The 15,666-nt window shown below is 29.6% G+C and overlaps 2 protein-coding genes across 4 annotated transcripts in view; one reads left to right on the forward strand and one right to left on the reverse strand.

Annotated features, from left to right (window-relative positions):
- LOC111679324 (probable serine/threonine-protein kinase DDB_G0282963) overlaps positions 1-15,666 on the forward strand; it is a 342,621-nt gene that overhangs the window by 280,732 nt on the left and 46,223 nt on the right. For all 3 annotated transcript variants that reach the window (XM_046953880.1, XM_046953879.1, XM_046953878.1), the window contains exon 10: positions 13,965-15,004. In XM_046953880.1, coding sequence (XP_046809836.1) covers positions 13,965-15,004 — 1,040 coding nt within the window. The remainder of the gene's footprint in view (positions 1-13,964; positions 15,005-15,666) is intronic.
- Positions 4,545-5,316, reverse strand: LOC124420566 (E3 SUMO-protein ligase ZBED1-like). Its single transcript, XM_046953888.1, has 2 exons — positions 5,117-5,316; positions 4,545-5,012 (listed from the first exon to the last, which is right to left on the reverse strand). Exons 1-2 carry the CDS (start codon positions 5,313-5,315, stop codon positions 4,675-4,677), a joined length of 537 nt encoding a protein of 178 aa, XP_046809844.1. The 5' UTR covers position 5,316; the 3' UTR covers positions 4,545-4,674.

A 15,666-nucleotide genomic window follows, 5' to 3' on the forward strand; every position in this document is an offset into this window, starting at 1 on the left:
TACATCTCTAGTAAAACATTTTTCTTGTTTTTGAAAATGTTAAAGTACCTAATTTATATTCGGACTATTTTGAAACTTATAACCATTTTTTAAACATTTAAAGTATTTTAATTATGGAACTATAATACATTAGGTGTGATCGAAAAGAAGAATGAACTTAAAAAAACATGTTGAAATATGTTTATTATTTTTTCTTAAATATGTCCATTTAATAAATATGTACATATATTTTTAAATGGGTATTGGATAACATTTGGTAAACATTTAAATTTTGCATTAATCTACAAAATATTGGCTTTAATAATCAGAAAAATGTTTTTCGCGTTTTTAGGCGAATAACTTTTATTAAATAATGGGTAAAAGTAGTCACTCATTAAAACAAATTTTCTTATCTTATTTTATCTTATTTAATAACCTCGGATGCAGGTATGTCTGGTAAAAGCAATTTATACGAAAAGAAAAACTCCTTCCAATAGATAGTGGCATTAGAAAGCGAAAATATTTCAGATGAAGAATAGTTATGAGGTGGTTTATGAAGAGTAGTATAATAATTTTTAGCACCATGGGGAATATTAAGGAGTTTACCCATACTTAAAATAATAATAAATAATTTTAATAACACATTTTTCATAACATATTTAAAAAATTTGTTATTTATAGCTACTTGATTCCAAATTAAATAAAGAAAAAAGTCGGAATCTTGTTCGTCTTAACTCCACCAAACTATTCCAGATATTGAAATATCCGAAATTTGAGCTCGATTAAAAGATTTTAACGTTAAAATTTGGTTGAATAATGTGTATGCTATTAAAAATTTTCCAGGCCAATGACGTGCCTCAGATCATTTGATTAGGAAAAGTGTGGGAAAAATTTAACTTATTTTTTAAAATATTATAAAACATAAATCTATTTTATTACATAAAATCAGAGACAGTAATTGTTATTATTTTTATTTAAAAAAAATTTAATTAAAAATTTTATTTGGTTTGTATTTTATTTCTCAGAAAATAAAAATTGCTTTTGATTTGTATTTTTATATTTTCCGTAAAAAATACTGAGAACTTTTTCAAATAAAAATCAATAATAAAAAACACAAACAATTTTTAAAACATTAGGCATAAATCATGCAATGACTTTTATTTTTTTAAATTATTTATAAAACTCATGCGTCATTCAATCAACGTTAAAATTATCGGGTTTAAACAGAGATTAATAGAACATCGGTAAAATTTCTTTACCACTGATATCATCGACCAAATTTGCTGAAATTGTGTAGAAATTAGATTAGAAAATTGAAAAATTAAAATTCTTTAGCTGATTTTTATTCATTGTTTTGAAAAATCGTTGATTGATTTCTATTTTTTGTTTGAATAAATAAAAATTACTAAGTGAGTGTTTTTAAAAAAATCATAAATATTTTTTTATTGAAACGAATAGAATAAAAATCAAAAATAAATTTATTTTGAATTTTTAGTATAAAAATCAAGAAAAAAAGTTTATTGAAGAAATCGATTAAAAAAATGTCTGGGAAATATTTTGGTGTATTAAAAACATTTCTACGACGAATTCGATCGTATTTTTGATAGAATTATTGAAAATTGGGATCTTGCAGATATCTGGAGTCTTCTGAAAACGGATTTCAACATACTCATAGACAGACAGGCGGACATGGACATCCAGAATATATATACTTTATAGGGTCGGAAAATTATATTATAGAAATTACAAACGGAATGGCAAACTTATATATATACCCTTCTCACGAAGGTGAAGCGAATAATAATAAATATTTGTTTTTGACTTATTTGACACTTTTATTGAATATGAACATTAAATTGTTCGCAGAAAGTCGATGATAGAATCTTGTTCGCCTTAACCCCACAAAATGATTTCCCTTTCCACGCTTAGCATATCATAACAAAGTCAATATTGCAATTCATATTTTTTCATATTTAAGTTCACGATATTTTTTAAAGATAATAACTTATAGTCGAGTAAATATAGATGTACATATTTTATGTAATAAAATAGATTTATTAAAATATTTCCAACATTTTTCCACATTTCTTAATCAAGTGATCTGAGAACCGTTAATGGCCTTGGAAATTTTTAATAACAATCTTTACATCTTTTTTTTTGATTCTTTGACAATAATATGTAAATTATTTACCTAATAGTAACATTTATCACATATACACTAATTTTGACATACCTGCACATACAACTTTTGCACGATATTTTGTGCAGGTAAGTCAAAAATGCAGTTAACTTTAATTACCTACACATTTATGCTGGTAAGTTCATTTAATTTTACTGCCCAAAAAAGCAGCTAACAGCAAATATATTTTATGAAATAAAAAACTAACATAGGTAGGTATTATTCATAATTATATATATATATATATATATATATATATATTATATATATATATATATATATATATATATATATATATTATATAATATATATATATATATATTATATATATATATATATATATATATATATATATTAATATATATTATATATATATATATATATTTCATAATTATTAAAAAAAACACACATTCCTTATAAAAAAAAATTAACTAAAAGAACTAATACTTATTCATTTAAGTAACAAAAAAATCATAAAAATAAGTTTGGAGATCGTTTAGTTCACATATGTACATACTAAGTAGGTATTTAAGAAAAAAATCAGTAATAGTTTTTTGTTTAACTGCCTTTATGGATGTTATGCCCTGGTCCAACGATTGAATTAGGGCAGTTGTGTTTGGAGGTAGAAAATGTACGACTACATTCTCCAAGATTACCGTCTTATGACAGCTGGCGTTGTCAACAACTAAAACATTTTTTAGATTCATTTTTTTTATTTCCATGTCCAACGTGTGTAGTATTTCTTGCCACAAAGTGGATGTCATCCATGCCTTTTTGTTAGAAAAATATGGTACAGGTGGTTTTAAACCTTTCAAGCACCGTGGATTTTTTGCTTTTCCAATTTTGTACACCTTTTTGAATGTCCCAGTTGCATTACAAATAAATAATAAAGCCAGTCTTACTTTTTAACTTTTGTGGCCAACTGGTTGAACATCTGGACGGTAATATGTATTTATTGGCAGCGCTTTATAGTAAAGGGCACTCTCGTCAGCATTCATTATATTTTCCGGTGAATAATCTTTTAAAAGGTCCGGCAAAATGTTTTCAATATAGCCAATTGCTATCTGGATCAAAGTCTTCTCCCAGATCTACTGCAAATTCTTTGGCTTTTTTTAAGAGCACTATGCTACTTACAAAAGCACCTTTACTTCTTTGCTGATCGAACCAAAGTGCCAGTGCCCTTTCAACATTATCATGGATGCCTTTTCTGTTCCTTTTTTTCTTCATATTATTTGTACCAGAAGCTTTATATATTTCATCTTTCTTCTTCAATTTCTTTAATTATTTCTTTTATTGATAAAGCTGTTAACTTTTTCTTAGACATTTTCACTTTAAAATTCACTTTTCAACAAAAGATTAATTTGTTTACATTTTTTATAAACAGCTAAGAGTTTTCAATTAGAGCTTTGGGATTTTTTCGTCTAAAAATAACAACAAATTTGCTAATATTGCAACTTTTAATATTATTGTGAAGTTTACATGGGGCCCGGATGGGGCCCATTTGAGTTCCGATTTAAAAAAAAATTTCGTATATAGAATCTCCTCATCGAGCACTATAAAAAAGCAGTAAATTATCTCTTATAGTTTAGGAGATATTCGCATTTAAATTTTAAAAATTTTACCGTCCTTACTTTAGTTTTTTGATAATAGCGGGTCCAAATATTCCCGATTTTAAAAAACATTTTTTAATTTTTTTTAAAAAAAGTATTCCGCGAATTTTTTAATTTTATTATTTTTTTAATTATTTCCATCAATATATGTAACAAATTTAAGAGTTAACCTTATGGTAAATTTTATAAAAGATGTTGAGTTTTCCCTAATTAATTTGTAGAGTCCGTCCGAACTCAAAATTTCGTTCGGTACCGAACCCGAACTTCGACAAATTTTAAAGTTCGGCCGAACTCGTACATAGTTCGGTTTTCAAAGTTCGTCGAACCCGAACATTTTGTTATAAAATATTAAAACAGAAATACATTTTTGGAATTTATTGATAAAACAAAAAATAACGAATTCATAACATCTAATAAAAATATACATATGTACTTTTAAAAAGTAGTATTAAAAAATAAAGAAATTTGTACTTTTTAGTTAGAAAAGAAATGCTTTGTGCTTCTTTTTTTTTTTTGAAAAAAAAATATATATATAAAGATCGGGTTTTATAGTTCACTTAAAATGAACTCTAAAACCCAGATTAAATATATGTAGTTTGTACTTTAGAACTCGAAATTCATTGTTTTTATATTATAATGTCAAAATAGTAACTTTTCTGCATTAATGCCTTTAAGGTTACTTCGTCTATCTGTATAAAGCAGCACTAAATAGTTGTTCACTAGAAACGCTCGTTGGCTGCTGATAGATATTTCCAATCTCCCGAGAGTGTAGCTTCATAAAAGCTTTGCAGTAAATTTACTATTTCACTTATAATTTTCCACTCTTTAGCTGTAAGAATTTCTATTTTTTAGTTTTAATAGCATATAAGCACAAAGCATCCTTTTGTTCTATTAATCTGCACATCATTAAGTAGGTACTGTTCCACCTTGTATCAACATCCTGTACAAGTTGATGCAATGGCAAGGAACATTTTTCTTGTATTTTTTTAATTTTCCGTATGCTTGCTCTGATCTTTTAAAATGGCCAACTATTGATATACATTTAGTTTTTATTTCTTGATAAGGCGCTAAGCTTTCTTGTACAATAGGATGAATTGTATGCGCCATACAACCAAACGATGGAAAATCTGCAATTTTCATGGCACATTTCACATTTTTTGCATTATCTGAAATACCCATATGAATTTTATTTTCAAGTTTAAATTCTTCAATTACAGCTTCCAATTTTTCGCATATATACGACCCTGTAAAAAGAACAATTATTATAAAAAGTTTTGAAAAAATGGTCAGGTATGATTTCAATTTTACTTCAATCGGAATGAAATTCTTTGACTAGAGGATAACTTACCTGTATGATCCTCTTCTAAAACTGATGCACCTAAAATATATTTCAATCTTTTTGAGCCAAGAATAAAATGAGCAGTAAAGCTAAGTAAAGAGCAGCTTTTTGATTGGTTTGTCCAAATATCTGTTGTAAAAGTAACCCAATCCGCCTTTTGCATTTCATCGTACACCTTCTGTTTAATTTGTTCGTAAGTTTCCGGCATTAAAGAAGTCCGAAAAATTTTTTCAGACTTCTTTTTATATTTACAAATTGCTTCTGGATTACCAAAATTTAATCGTTTAAAAGCAGTACCTTCCACAATATTGTATGGCAGCATGTCTACCAATATTAAATCCATTATAGATTTGTCTATTTTTTTGACACCATGGAATCATCTGGCCACATTTCTGTATGTGTTTTCTCGACGAAGTTTTTTAATGTTGGTTGATTCGAAACCGCTGTTTTAATTGTTACTGTTTCCTTTGGTTGGCCCAATAAGGTTTCATATTTTTTATATTCAGAAGGGTGTTGTTTCTCCAAATGGCTTTTATGTTTCCAGTTGTTTGTTTACAAGCTAATGAACTCCCCATTGAAAGTTTTTTGCCACACTTATTGCATTGAGCTTTTGCGTCACTTTTAAAAAAATCCAATTTGGTTTTGTAGCCATAATTAACTATATAGAAGATAAAAATTTTGGTTAATATTGGATTACCGCTATTAGTATTATTATATATTTACCAGCCATGTAATAGAAATGTTTTTTAATAAATTCACAATTTTCATAAAATTTTGTATACACCTATTGCCGCTTTCAAGAAAATGTTTAATACATATGTACGTATTTTTTGACATGGTTGTATTTTTAGTATTGTTGTTGACAGTACATATAGTTGTATTTTTCGAATTTGTAATCACATTAATCATAGTTCTATTTTTTGGTGATTTAAAATAAATTAAATAAAAAGTTCGCTGATCGGTGTTCGGTGTTTGTCACTTAAAAAACATTAGGTAGGCATGTTATATATCAATGGAAAGGTAATTTTGTCTATTTTTCAAACTGTATATAATTTTTGAAAATTAAAACACTGCTTCACTGTCACTACTAATGGACATTTTTAAGATTTGTTTTTTTTTAATCTTGTGTAAAGTTGTTTGAAAATAAAAAATAAAAACTGGGTTTTTTCACAATAAACAAAAAACTCAACAAGTGAAAAAAAACAAATATTCCATTTAGTTGCTTGACTGCATTAAACAAAATAGTTGGTCGCCGCTTTGTTTTAGAAATTGTAAAAATAATTTAAAAAAATCTAAAAACTAAACGTTTGCGTTTTATAAATAATTAAAATTTTTGTAAATCATAATTGAAAATATTATTTGCTTTACATTTTGTTTTGTTTTCTTTTTTTATTTTAACTGAAAAAAATAATAATTGTACAGAAAACGTCTTTTAACTTACAGTCTTCAATCGCGGCAAAAAAAAAAAAAAAAAAAAAACGTTTGGGGATTGCTTTTTAGATTATTTCGAGTTTATTTAAAACTAAAGATCGTTTTACGGACAGGAAATACTTTAAGAAAAATTTATATTATTTTTCCCGCTATAAGGTCGAATTTTTTGAACCCATTTCGAAAAGATTGCATACAATATTTTTTTCATATTGTACTGATATCAAAATTTTTCAAAGAAATATTTTTTTATTTTTCTCATATCTGGTATAATATATGTATAGGTCAATTTATACATGTATAGGACAATTTATCTCTCATATGAATACTTTCATGTAGTTAACGAATCAACTTCAGAACTGTATAACTTTGGTTTCATATGATATATTACTATACATAACTTTACTAAAATATACTGAAAATAATCCATGCTCAACTTTACGAAAAAAAATTCGTAACTTCTATTTTCGTAATATTTACAAAAATTTCGTGTATAATACGAAATATTATTTTATAAAAGCCTTTTCTATTTTTACGAAAGTACGAAAACCTTTCGTAATATTTTTATTTTTAAATGAACTCATTTAATAATATTTTTATTTTATTAAATGAGTTCATTTTAAAATGAACTAAAATGATTGAATAAATTAATATTGCGTAAATTTTACCATATTTATTCAAAATTCCCTTTTTCCAATTTATGTCAATTAATTTTTTCAAGAATATTTTGCATAATACTAAAATATTTCGAACAATTTCGTATATATTACGAAAGAATTTCGTGGTGCGAAACAACGAGCGATTCGTACAATGTACGACATTTTTCGTATATATTAGGCATGGATTTGTTTCAGTGTATATAAGTACATTTAAAAGATTTCCGTACATTTTGGTTAATCGATTTAACCTTTTGTTGTTCTCGGTTAACCGACAAACCGGTATTTTAGGAATGGATAATAGGTCAATTTAAGGTTAACCGAAATACCGGTTTCATTTTTAGTCCACTCAAATAATGGTTTTAATGCCGAATAATGTAAAAATTACTACAGACTATCAACTTGATGTTAGAAATATTATGGATAATTTTATCTGAAATTATGTCTTAATTAGAAGAAATATTAGAGGTCAAAGGGAACCATTGATGAACGAAAAATATCCAAATGCTCTCTTTTATATGTTATAATTCAATAAGAATGATGGGTGTTAAAGTTTATGGTTGGCTTGGTTGTTCAATTAGTACTTTTTTCAATTTTCGATAATATAATATAAAAACATAAACTTTAATACCCATCATTCTTATTGAATTATAACATATAAAAGAGAGCATTTGGATACTTTTCGTTCTTCAATTGTTCCCTTTTAGACAAATTATTGAACTTAAAAACATAAAATTAAATAGACTAAATTCTAAAAATCTGTAAGATATTTATTTTTTAAAATTTCTATAATATAGAACTAAAGAATACGGAAGTAAAACTACACAGTCTGACAATCTATAAGAGATAATTTGTACTTTTTATTTCATAAAATTGTTGGTGCTTTTATACTTTTGTAATCTAAATTTTATTTTAATTTATTTTAGTTAGATTATATCTACCAAGTTTTATTAATTTCGATTAATTTTTACAGCCTCCAATTACATTTAAAAATTTACATTAGATAAAATTGCACTATGGACCAGAGAAAAACTCCGACACAAAAAGTGTAATAAAGTAATTATATGTGTTAATTACTAATAGCCAAAGAAAAAATTATCACAAAAACACAAAATTAACAAATTTTGACAATAACTCAAAAACTGGTGATGATACAACAAAATTATCTGTAATTAAAATGTCATAAATTTGATTCTCTACAAATTTTGTTATGACTTCTAAACCCGTAATATACATAAGAAAGGAGATATTTCTAAAAAATTTATTATTTTGACCTTTGACCTCTAATATTCTAATTAAAACATAATTTCAGATAAAATTATCCATAATATTTCTAACATCAAGTTGATAGTCTGTAGTAATTTTTACATTATTCGGCATTAAAACCTTTATTTGAGTGGACTAAAAATGTATAAAAAGCATACATTTCCTAAGCAATTTTTAAATGTAGCTAAATAAAAACGTCCATAACTTCTGATCCCATTAAGATACCAATTTTTACACCGTAATAATAGTTCTATTGCCTATTTTTTGTAAAAAAAATTAAGAAAAACAAAATACTATTTTTCAGGATATTGAAGGATAAAAGACATTTTTCGGTTAATGGTCCTTGAGTCAGGACCTAAAAAATATTTTATGAAATTTCAATAATGAGTAATCGGAGTCCTGTCGAAAGAGACATCATTTGTTATAATTGGATAACGGGTTCGAAAGTAATTAAGTCGTCAACATTACTAATTTTCCACAAAAATACGCGAGATGCCCAACTTTAGGAGCCCATAATATATGAACCGTATAAGTTATGGATCCAATTTATAAGTCGTACAAACCGTATTTAAGAGCAGAATATATGTACCGAGTTTAAGAAAAATCGAAGATGTTAAAATTTTAAAACTGCCTTTTTTGTTCGATAAATTTTGGAATGACTCTATATGGTGTCACCATTTTAATTTTCGGTCGAGGATTACACCTAAGTGCTTAACTTTGTCACTGGTATCTTCTTGCCCAGGAAGCAAGGTTTGGTATACGTAGAAAATTTTGTCTTTCTTGTGAAAAGACAGATTTCCGTTTTTACTGGGTTAACATTGAGGCCTCTCGGTTGAGCCCAGCTTAAGGCCGTAATTTGGATTCTTTCCCCTTAAAAGTATTACGATAGGTTATTAATTTTTCCTGATAGTTATATCGTACATTTCGCAGCTTATCCATCTATTCTTTAGCATATTGTTGATCCAGTTACGGAGCACCCGGTCAACATAAAACTGGAATAGGGATTGCATAAGAATATCAGTGTGCACGTTATTGAAGGCGCCTTTACATAAACATGCTGCTAAAATTTTAGATCTTTGTCGAGTATGCTGCTTTTAACCATATTATCGACTATCCGTTCCATGGTTTCAAGTAGGAATGACGTAAGACTTATCGGTCGATAAGAATTAGGTGTCGCATAACTAGTTTTCCCTGGCTTAGGTATAAATATTACCCTTGCATCCTGCTATTTTATGGGGGTATATATGAATTTCAAGCATGCAGTAAATATCTGAGACAGATGTACGGAAACCAGTCCCGCCTCCATCTGTAAGAAGGCCTCGAAATGCCATCCGGCCATGCAGCTTTATAGGGAGCGAAGCACCTGATTGCCACTTCAACCACATCAGATGTTATTAAAATTTAATATCGGTTCATCTATGTATATTCCATATACCGGGTGGGAAATGGGAGTCCATTATGAGTTTCATTGTCTCCTCCAAATCCTCCAGCCTCCTGCCTCCTGCCCGTGTCATCGACCATAGATTCCGATTGGACATGAGTTTTGGATAGGAATTTTTTATCTTCGATACGCCATTTACACGTCTACCTGTTCACAGAAAAGTTTCCAACAGTTTCGGATCTCCCTTGTTACCTAAGGTTTCTCATGGACAGATCTCTGCTCTCGCAGAGGGTAGCTGTCCTCGAACAATTCAACCAAGGAACTTGTGAGCATTTCTACTTTGGCGTATATGTCCTCTTTATTTCGATATTGAAAAGTGTCCTGACATAAACGGTTCTTTAGTAAAGAATCGAACATTGTCCAATTAGTTTTAGACTTATTGCGAAACTTTATCGGCTTTGGTGGCGGCCGTATTATTTTAAATCTTATGTACCGATGGTCAGAAAAGGAGTGCTCGTCCGAAACTCTCCAATCATGAACTTCGTTTATAACCTCTTCTGAACATATATTTATATCTAATACTCTTTCTCTGATTCTATTAATGAAGGTAGCTTTTTTTCCTTAGTTCGATGTGATCAAGTCTTTAGTAGTGTCCGACCGAACGTTGGGGTACGGGTTCAGAGTTCGGTAAAAAGTAAGGTTCAGCCAATGTTTGGTGTTTGGCGAAATTTTGACCGAACACCGAACATCATCAAAAAGTTCTAAAAATGTTGAAAATTTGTTTACAGAACTTATAATACATCCTGGCTGTACAATAAATTTCCGATATACATAGGTACAAAACTCCTTTTTAACTGTTCGTTTTTTCACCTGATTTGAAAAACAGTTAGCCAGAAAGTGATTAAAAAGCTAGGAAAGGTGAAACTTTAAATTTGAATTATCTAGTTTCGGCTATAAATCTTTGATCTCATTTGTAACATTGAAATTTTCTAGGTCCTTATTTTCAAACGATCTAGATATGTCTGTCAATAAGTCAGTCTCTTTAAAGAACGATAGGATCTAAACTATTGTTGCAGATTGATTGGTATTCAAAATGGACAAAATTGGTTTACATTTTGACATGGCCTCCAAAAAGGTTCGCTTTAGAAAATTACTAACGTTCATAACAGACTTAAAAATACTAGTATTTTTATGAAAATATACTTAAATTTTTTATGAACCAAAATTTCATATAAATAAGCAAATTGAAATTTGCGAATTATGTTAAGTATTGTATTGTATCTTTATATTATATACATTTTTTATTTTTTTAGAAACTGTAATTTTACTGATTCGATAAAATTTATTTTGATTTCATATCATAATGAAATATTTTGACGGTATTTAATCATAATATAAAATTTTAACCACAACCATGTTTTTTCTCTGAGTGCTATTGCAGAGAATTATATCATTGTCAATGAATCGTTTAAAAACCAAAAATAAAGATATTAAGATATATGCATTTCACAAAAATAGTTTGTTATAAGAAATTTATCACTCTCTAGGATTCGGATAATTGACCCAATTGCTAATTAAATACCCTTTTCAAAAAATCTTCCGGATGTTCATATTTTGGTTTTAAATGTTATAAATTTATTACTTTTTATTAATCATAAATGCGTTCATCATTTAAGAAAAAAGTTCGTGTTCACCGAACATAGTTCGAGTTCGGCCGAACTTTAAACTTTACAGAAGTTCGGGTTCGGTACCGAACGAAATTTTGAGTTCGGTCGGGCTCTAGTCTTTAATATTAAGGATGTCCATGAGGGCTTATCCTTTACGATTGGTGTTTGTACTATCCAAACTACATGGTGGGAGTTGGCATCACAACCTATTACAATTTTCTTATTTTTCCTTTGTGCCTCTTCGACCAGTTTCATCAGCTCCGACGTCGGAGAATCGAAAGACAGGTAAACAGATACAATGTATATGTTGCCACGAATTTTCTTCAGCACCGTTGCATCCGATGTGGATAATCCCGTTTAGAGGAGAAAACATAAGTTCTTGTGACATGAGATATATGTTATCGGTCAATGCCCTGTATCAGCGTAGAAAAGTTTAAAATTTACATGATTTAATCCAGAAACCTTGTTCCGAATCGTTCAAGTTTCGTGGATTAAAGATATATGTGTTTTACCTGTTTTAATTTTAGTCATCAGAGCGTTTATTTAGATAATCTCAATCATGGTCATCCATTTAAATTGTCTTCCAGCGAGTTGGCGATCACCTCCCCACTCGTTGGATTTGACTCCTCCGGGTAACCTGAAGTGGCTATTGATGCAGGTACCATTGATGGCACTGCGGAGTCCTAATCAGGCATGGGAAGAGTAGCGGTTTTAATCGACACTTTTCTTATTTTTGACAGCACTTTTGTTCTGTCTTCTGGCAAGTGAGTGATTTTCTCCTCACTTTTAGGAATTGATTCCTTAAAAATACCAGTACTTGCTGATGATGCTGGGCATCGTATTAGGTGTTTTAATGTTCTTATCAGGGCCGGTTTTGACAGTATTGCTTGGCTTCGACTGTGTATTAGAAGACGGTGAGCTCTTTTTCTTATGTTTATTTTCAATCCTTTTCTGGCTTCGGTACCAAAATTATTTGGGAGATTTCCCTTTCGCTCGGATAAGCTCCTAGAGACAAGATCGCATAAAATATTGCCGTGAGCACAACAATTGCCACGCCTGGTAGGTTTCCAATCATGGAAGTTAGATTTCCTTAGGTTATGATTATGTTTTATGGTTTCCTGAACATCTTCTAAACTAATGTTAATTAGTTCAGAGTCTGTTTCTGGTTGAACGGGTAATACAAAATTATTTGTGGAGGAAATTTTTGGGCTTAGTATTAGTTAAAATTTTAATATGGTTTATATTTTAGCGATCCTCTTCCGCATGAAGGGTTCTTTTTAGTTTTTTGCTTACAGTGGATATCCTCAGCTTAGCAGCAGGAGATCTGCTAAGCTGTCAATATCTTCTATATCTCTTCTTTTCGAGGAGAATTATATAAATTTCTGCATTTTATTATCTCCCGTGATAATAAAATATTGACCGTAATATTTTATTATCACGGGAGAATGATCAGAAGATAATTCGTATGATATTTCTACCGTAACAGAATATCTATTTAAATTTCTTGAGATGGCAAAATCTTTTAGAACTGGAATCTTTCTAGGATCAGAAGGTCAATAAGTTGGCTGGCTAGGGGATAAAAAATCCAAGTCGTTTTTCCGATCAACTAGAGTTTTGTAAAGCTGTCTGCCTTTGGGATTCATTATTTTGGAACCCCAGTATGTGTGCTCAGCGTTGTAGTCGCCGCATGCCAAGAAACGATCTCCTAGGGTATTAAAATACTCTTCAAACTTTTCCTTGGTCACGGAAAATCTTGGAGGGCAATATACTGAGCTTATGGTTAAACCAACAACTCCGCATTCTAATCGAATGGAAGTTGCCTGCAAATAATTTTTGGAGAATTTTTCTAGGGTATAATGTTCTATATTATTTCTAATTAGAAGTACCACCAGGTACTTTTTTTAATAAATAGCCTATTCAAATCAAAAAATATTTAACTTGGTGGTGAGATCTGCATTTAGGTTGTATTTTAAGACTTTAAACTAATAAGTATATAAATATTTCTTGCAAAAAGGTGTGGATCATCAGTGATAGAATGAATCTGGAAATTTGTGGGAGATACAGTCATCAACATTTAACATATTTATAGTAATTATTTCGGGCATAAAAAGTAGGACCATCAATATGGATAGTCCTTTATAATATACTAAAATTCGCATATTTTAAAGTAAATATGAAAAATATAATATCGGAGAAACAAATTTTAGTTATGTTAATAGATTTTTATGGTATGTTATTTTATTTTAGATTTTGCTATAAAAACTATTAAAAAAATCTAATATATTTTTGGTAATAAAGTTCTTAAAAAAACATAGAAAAAATCTCTGAATAATTAAACAAAATTACAACTATTTTTTCTATAACATAATAGATTTAAATACTGTAAAACTATAAATCAAAATAGCACAATAATTCTAATGAGTAAAAATTTAATAAAAATATTTATATTTTATTTGCAGATACTACATATTTTCCGATCAGCAACGTCGCCAAAACAGTTCTTCCCAAAGTGCTGTTAATCAGCAGGTACAAAATCTTCCTTCTCAATCTGTAAATCCACAAAGTAAAGATGATACAACATCTTCACAACAACAGCATAATACAGCACAGAATCCACAACAGATAAAAATTAAGTCAAATACATCTGTTAATGTATGTAAATCTGCAAATTCTGTAAATACTTCTAAAGAATCACCAAAGCATAAACAGGAAGAAGAGTTAAAAGTTATAAAACAAGAAGGTCAAAAACCAACAATGGAAACTCAAGGCCCTCCTCCCCCACCAACATCGCAATATTTTTTACATCCATCTTATATAACTTCAACTCCTTTCGGATTTGATCCAAGTCATCCTATGTACAGAAATGTTCTGATGCCAGCATCGTCTCCATACAATACACCACCATATCACTTACCAATTCCTCGATATCATGCTCCAGAAGATCTTTCAAGAAATACCGGAACAAAGGCGCTAGACGCACTTCATCATGCGGCAAGTCAGTACTACACGACTCACAAAATTCACGAACTTAGCGAAAGAGCTTTAAAATCACCGAATAATTCCAATTCGGGTAATGTGTCTGGTACAATTAAAATAAGCGGCTCTAGTCCGAATATTGGTACTTCTCAACATTCAAATATAAGTTCAAATGTTATTGGTCACCACTCTGTACAAAATCAGTCTACTAATGTCACACAACTACCGCACAATTTAGCGTCACAAACTATTGGAATTTCTAACAAACAAGATGTAACAGGACAAAAATCACACGGAAATGGACCGAATATAACTGGAACCCCTCTTAATGACCCCCAAAAAACACAAACAGGAGTTAACTCTTCTTCAGGCCCTAATTGCGGAAGTGGAAATGGAAGTGGTAGCAACGTCAGCAGTGCTAGTACATCAGATTCTCGAAGTCCTCCACCTCAAAGACACGTACACACACATCACCATACTCATGTTGGTCTAGGATATCCCATGTATCCTGCGCCGTACGGAGGTAAGGGTCTAAATGAAGCTTCATAGAAAGAAATTATATAAAAACAATTGCCATACTAATTCGCAAATTTATCAACACAATTAATTTTTTAAATTAATTTTTATTTGAAATTTCAAAAACAAGAATGTTTTTAACATGTACAGGCACTATTTGCGCTACCGAAAAGAAATCGGGTTGTTGCAGTTATCGAAATGTTGCAATAATCGACTTCTTAATTTTCATTTCGCTTTAAAAGGGCCAAATAGACTACACAAGCAGCTTGACAAACATACTAGTATTTTACGTTTGTGCAAGCCTATTGTGTGGTGTATGAGGGTGTTTCGTGTTTGTACATATGCTTACCGTTTGCTTGTACAAAAATTTAAAAATTTGGATTTTTACACAAACATGTTGCATTTTTGCCAAACCATTTATTTGTATTGTTTATATTCATAAATAACCAGTTTTTTACAAAATTTATAATTTGTATAATTTCGAAGAAAAATTTACATCAGTATCTTTGCAAGTCCACAAAAACGTGAAAAAATCGGTATTTGTACTGGCAATGTTTGTATAGTGTGTGTTGAAATGAAAAAAGTATGTTTGTCAAGCCGCTTGTGTAGTCTATTTGGGCCTTAAGAAAAACTTGGAATTAAATTGTAATTAATGTAATCAACCTATTC

The sequence above is a fragment of the Lucilia cuprina genome, chromosome 6, assembly GCF_022045245.1.
Source record: "Lucilia cuprina isolate Lc7/37 chromosome 6, ASM2204524v1, whole genome shotgun sequence".
Lineage (NCBI taxonomy): Eukaryota > Metazoa > Arthropoda > Insecta > Diptera > Calliphoridae > Lucilia > Lucilia cuprina.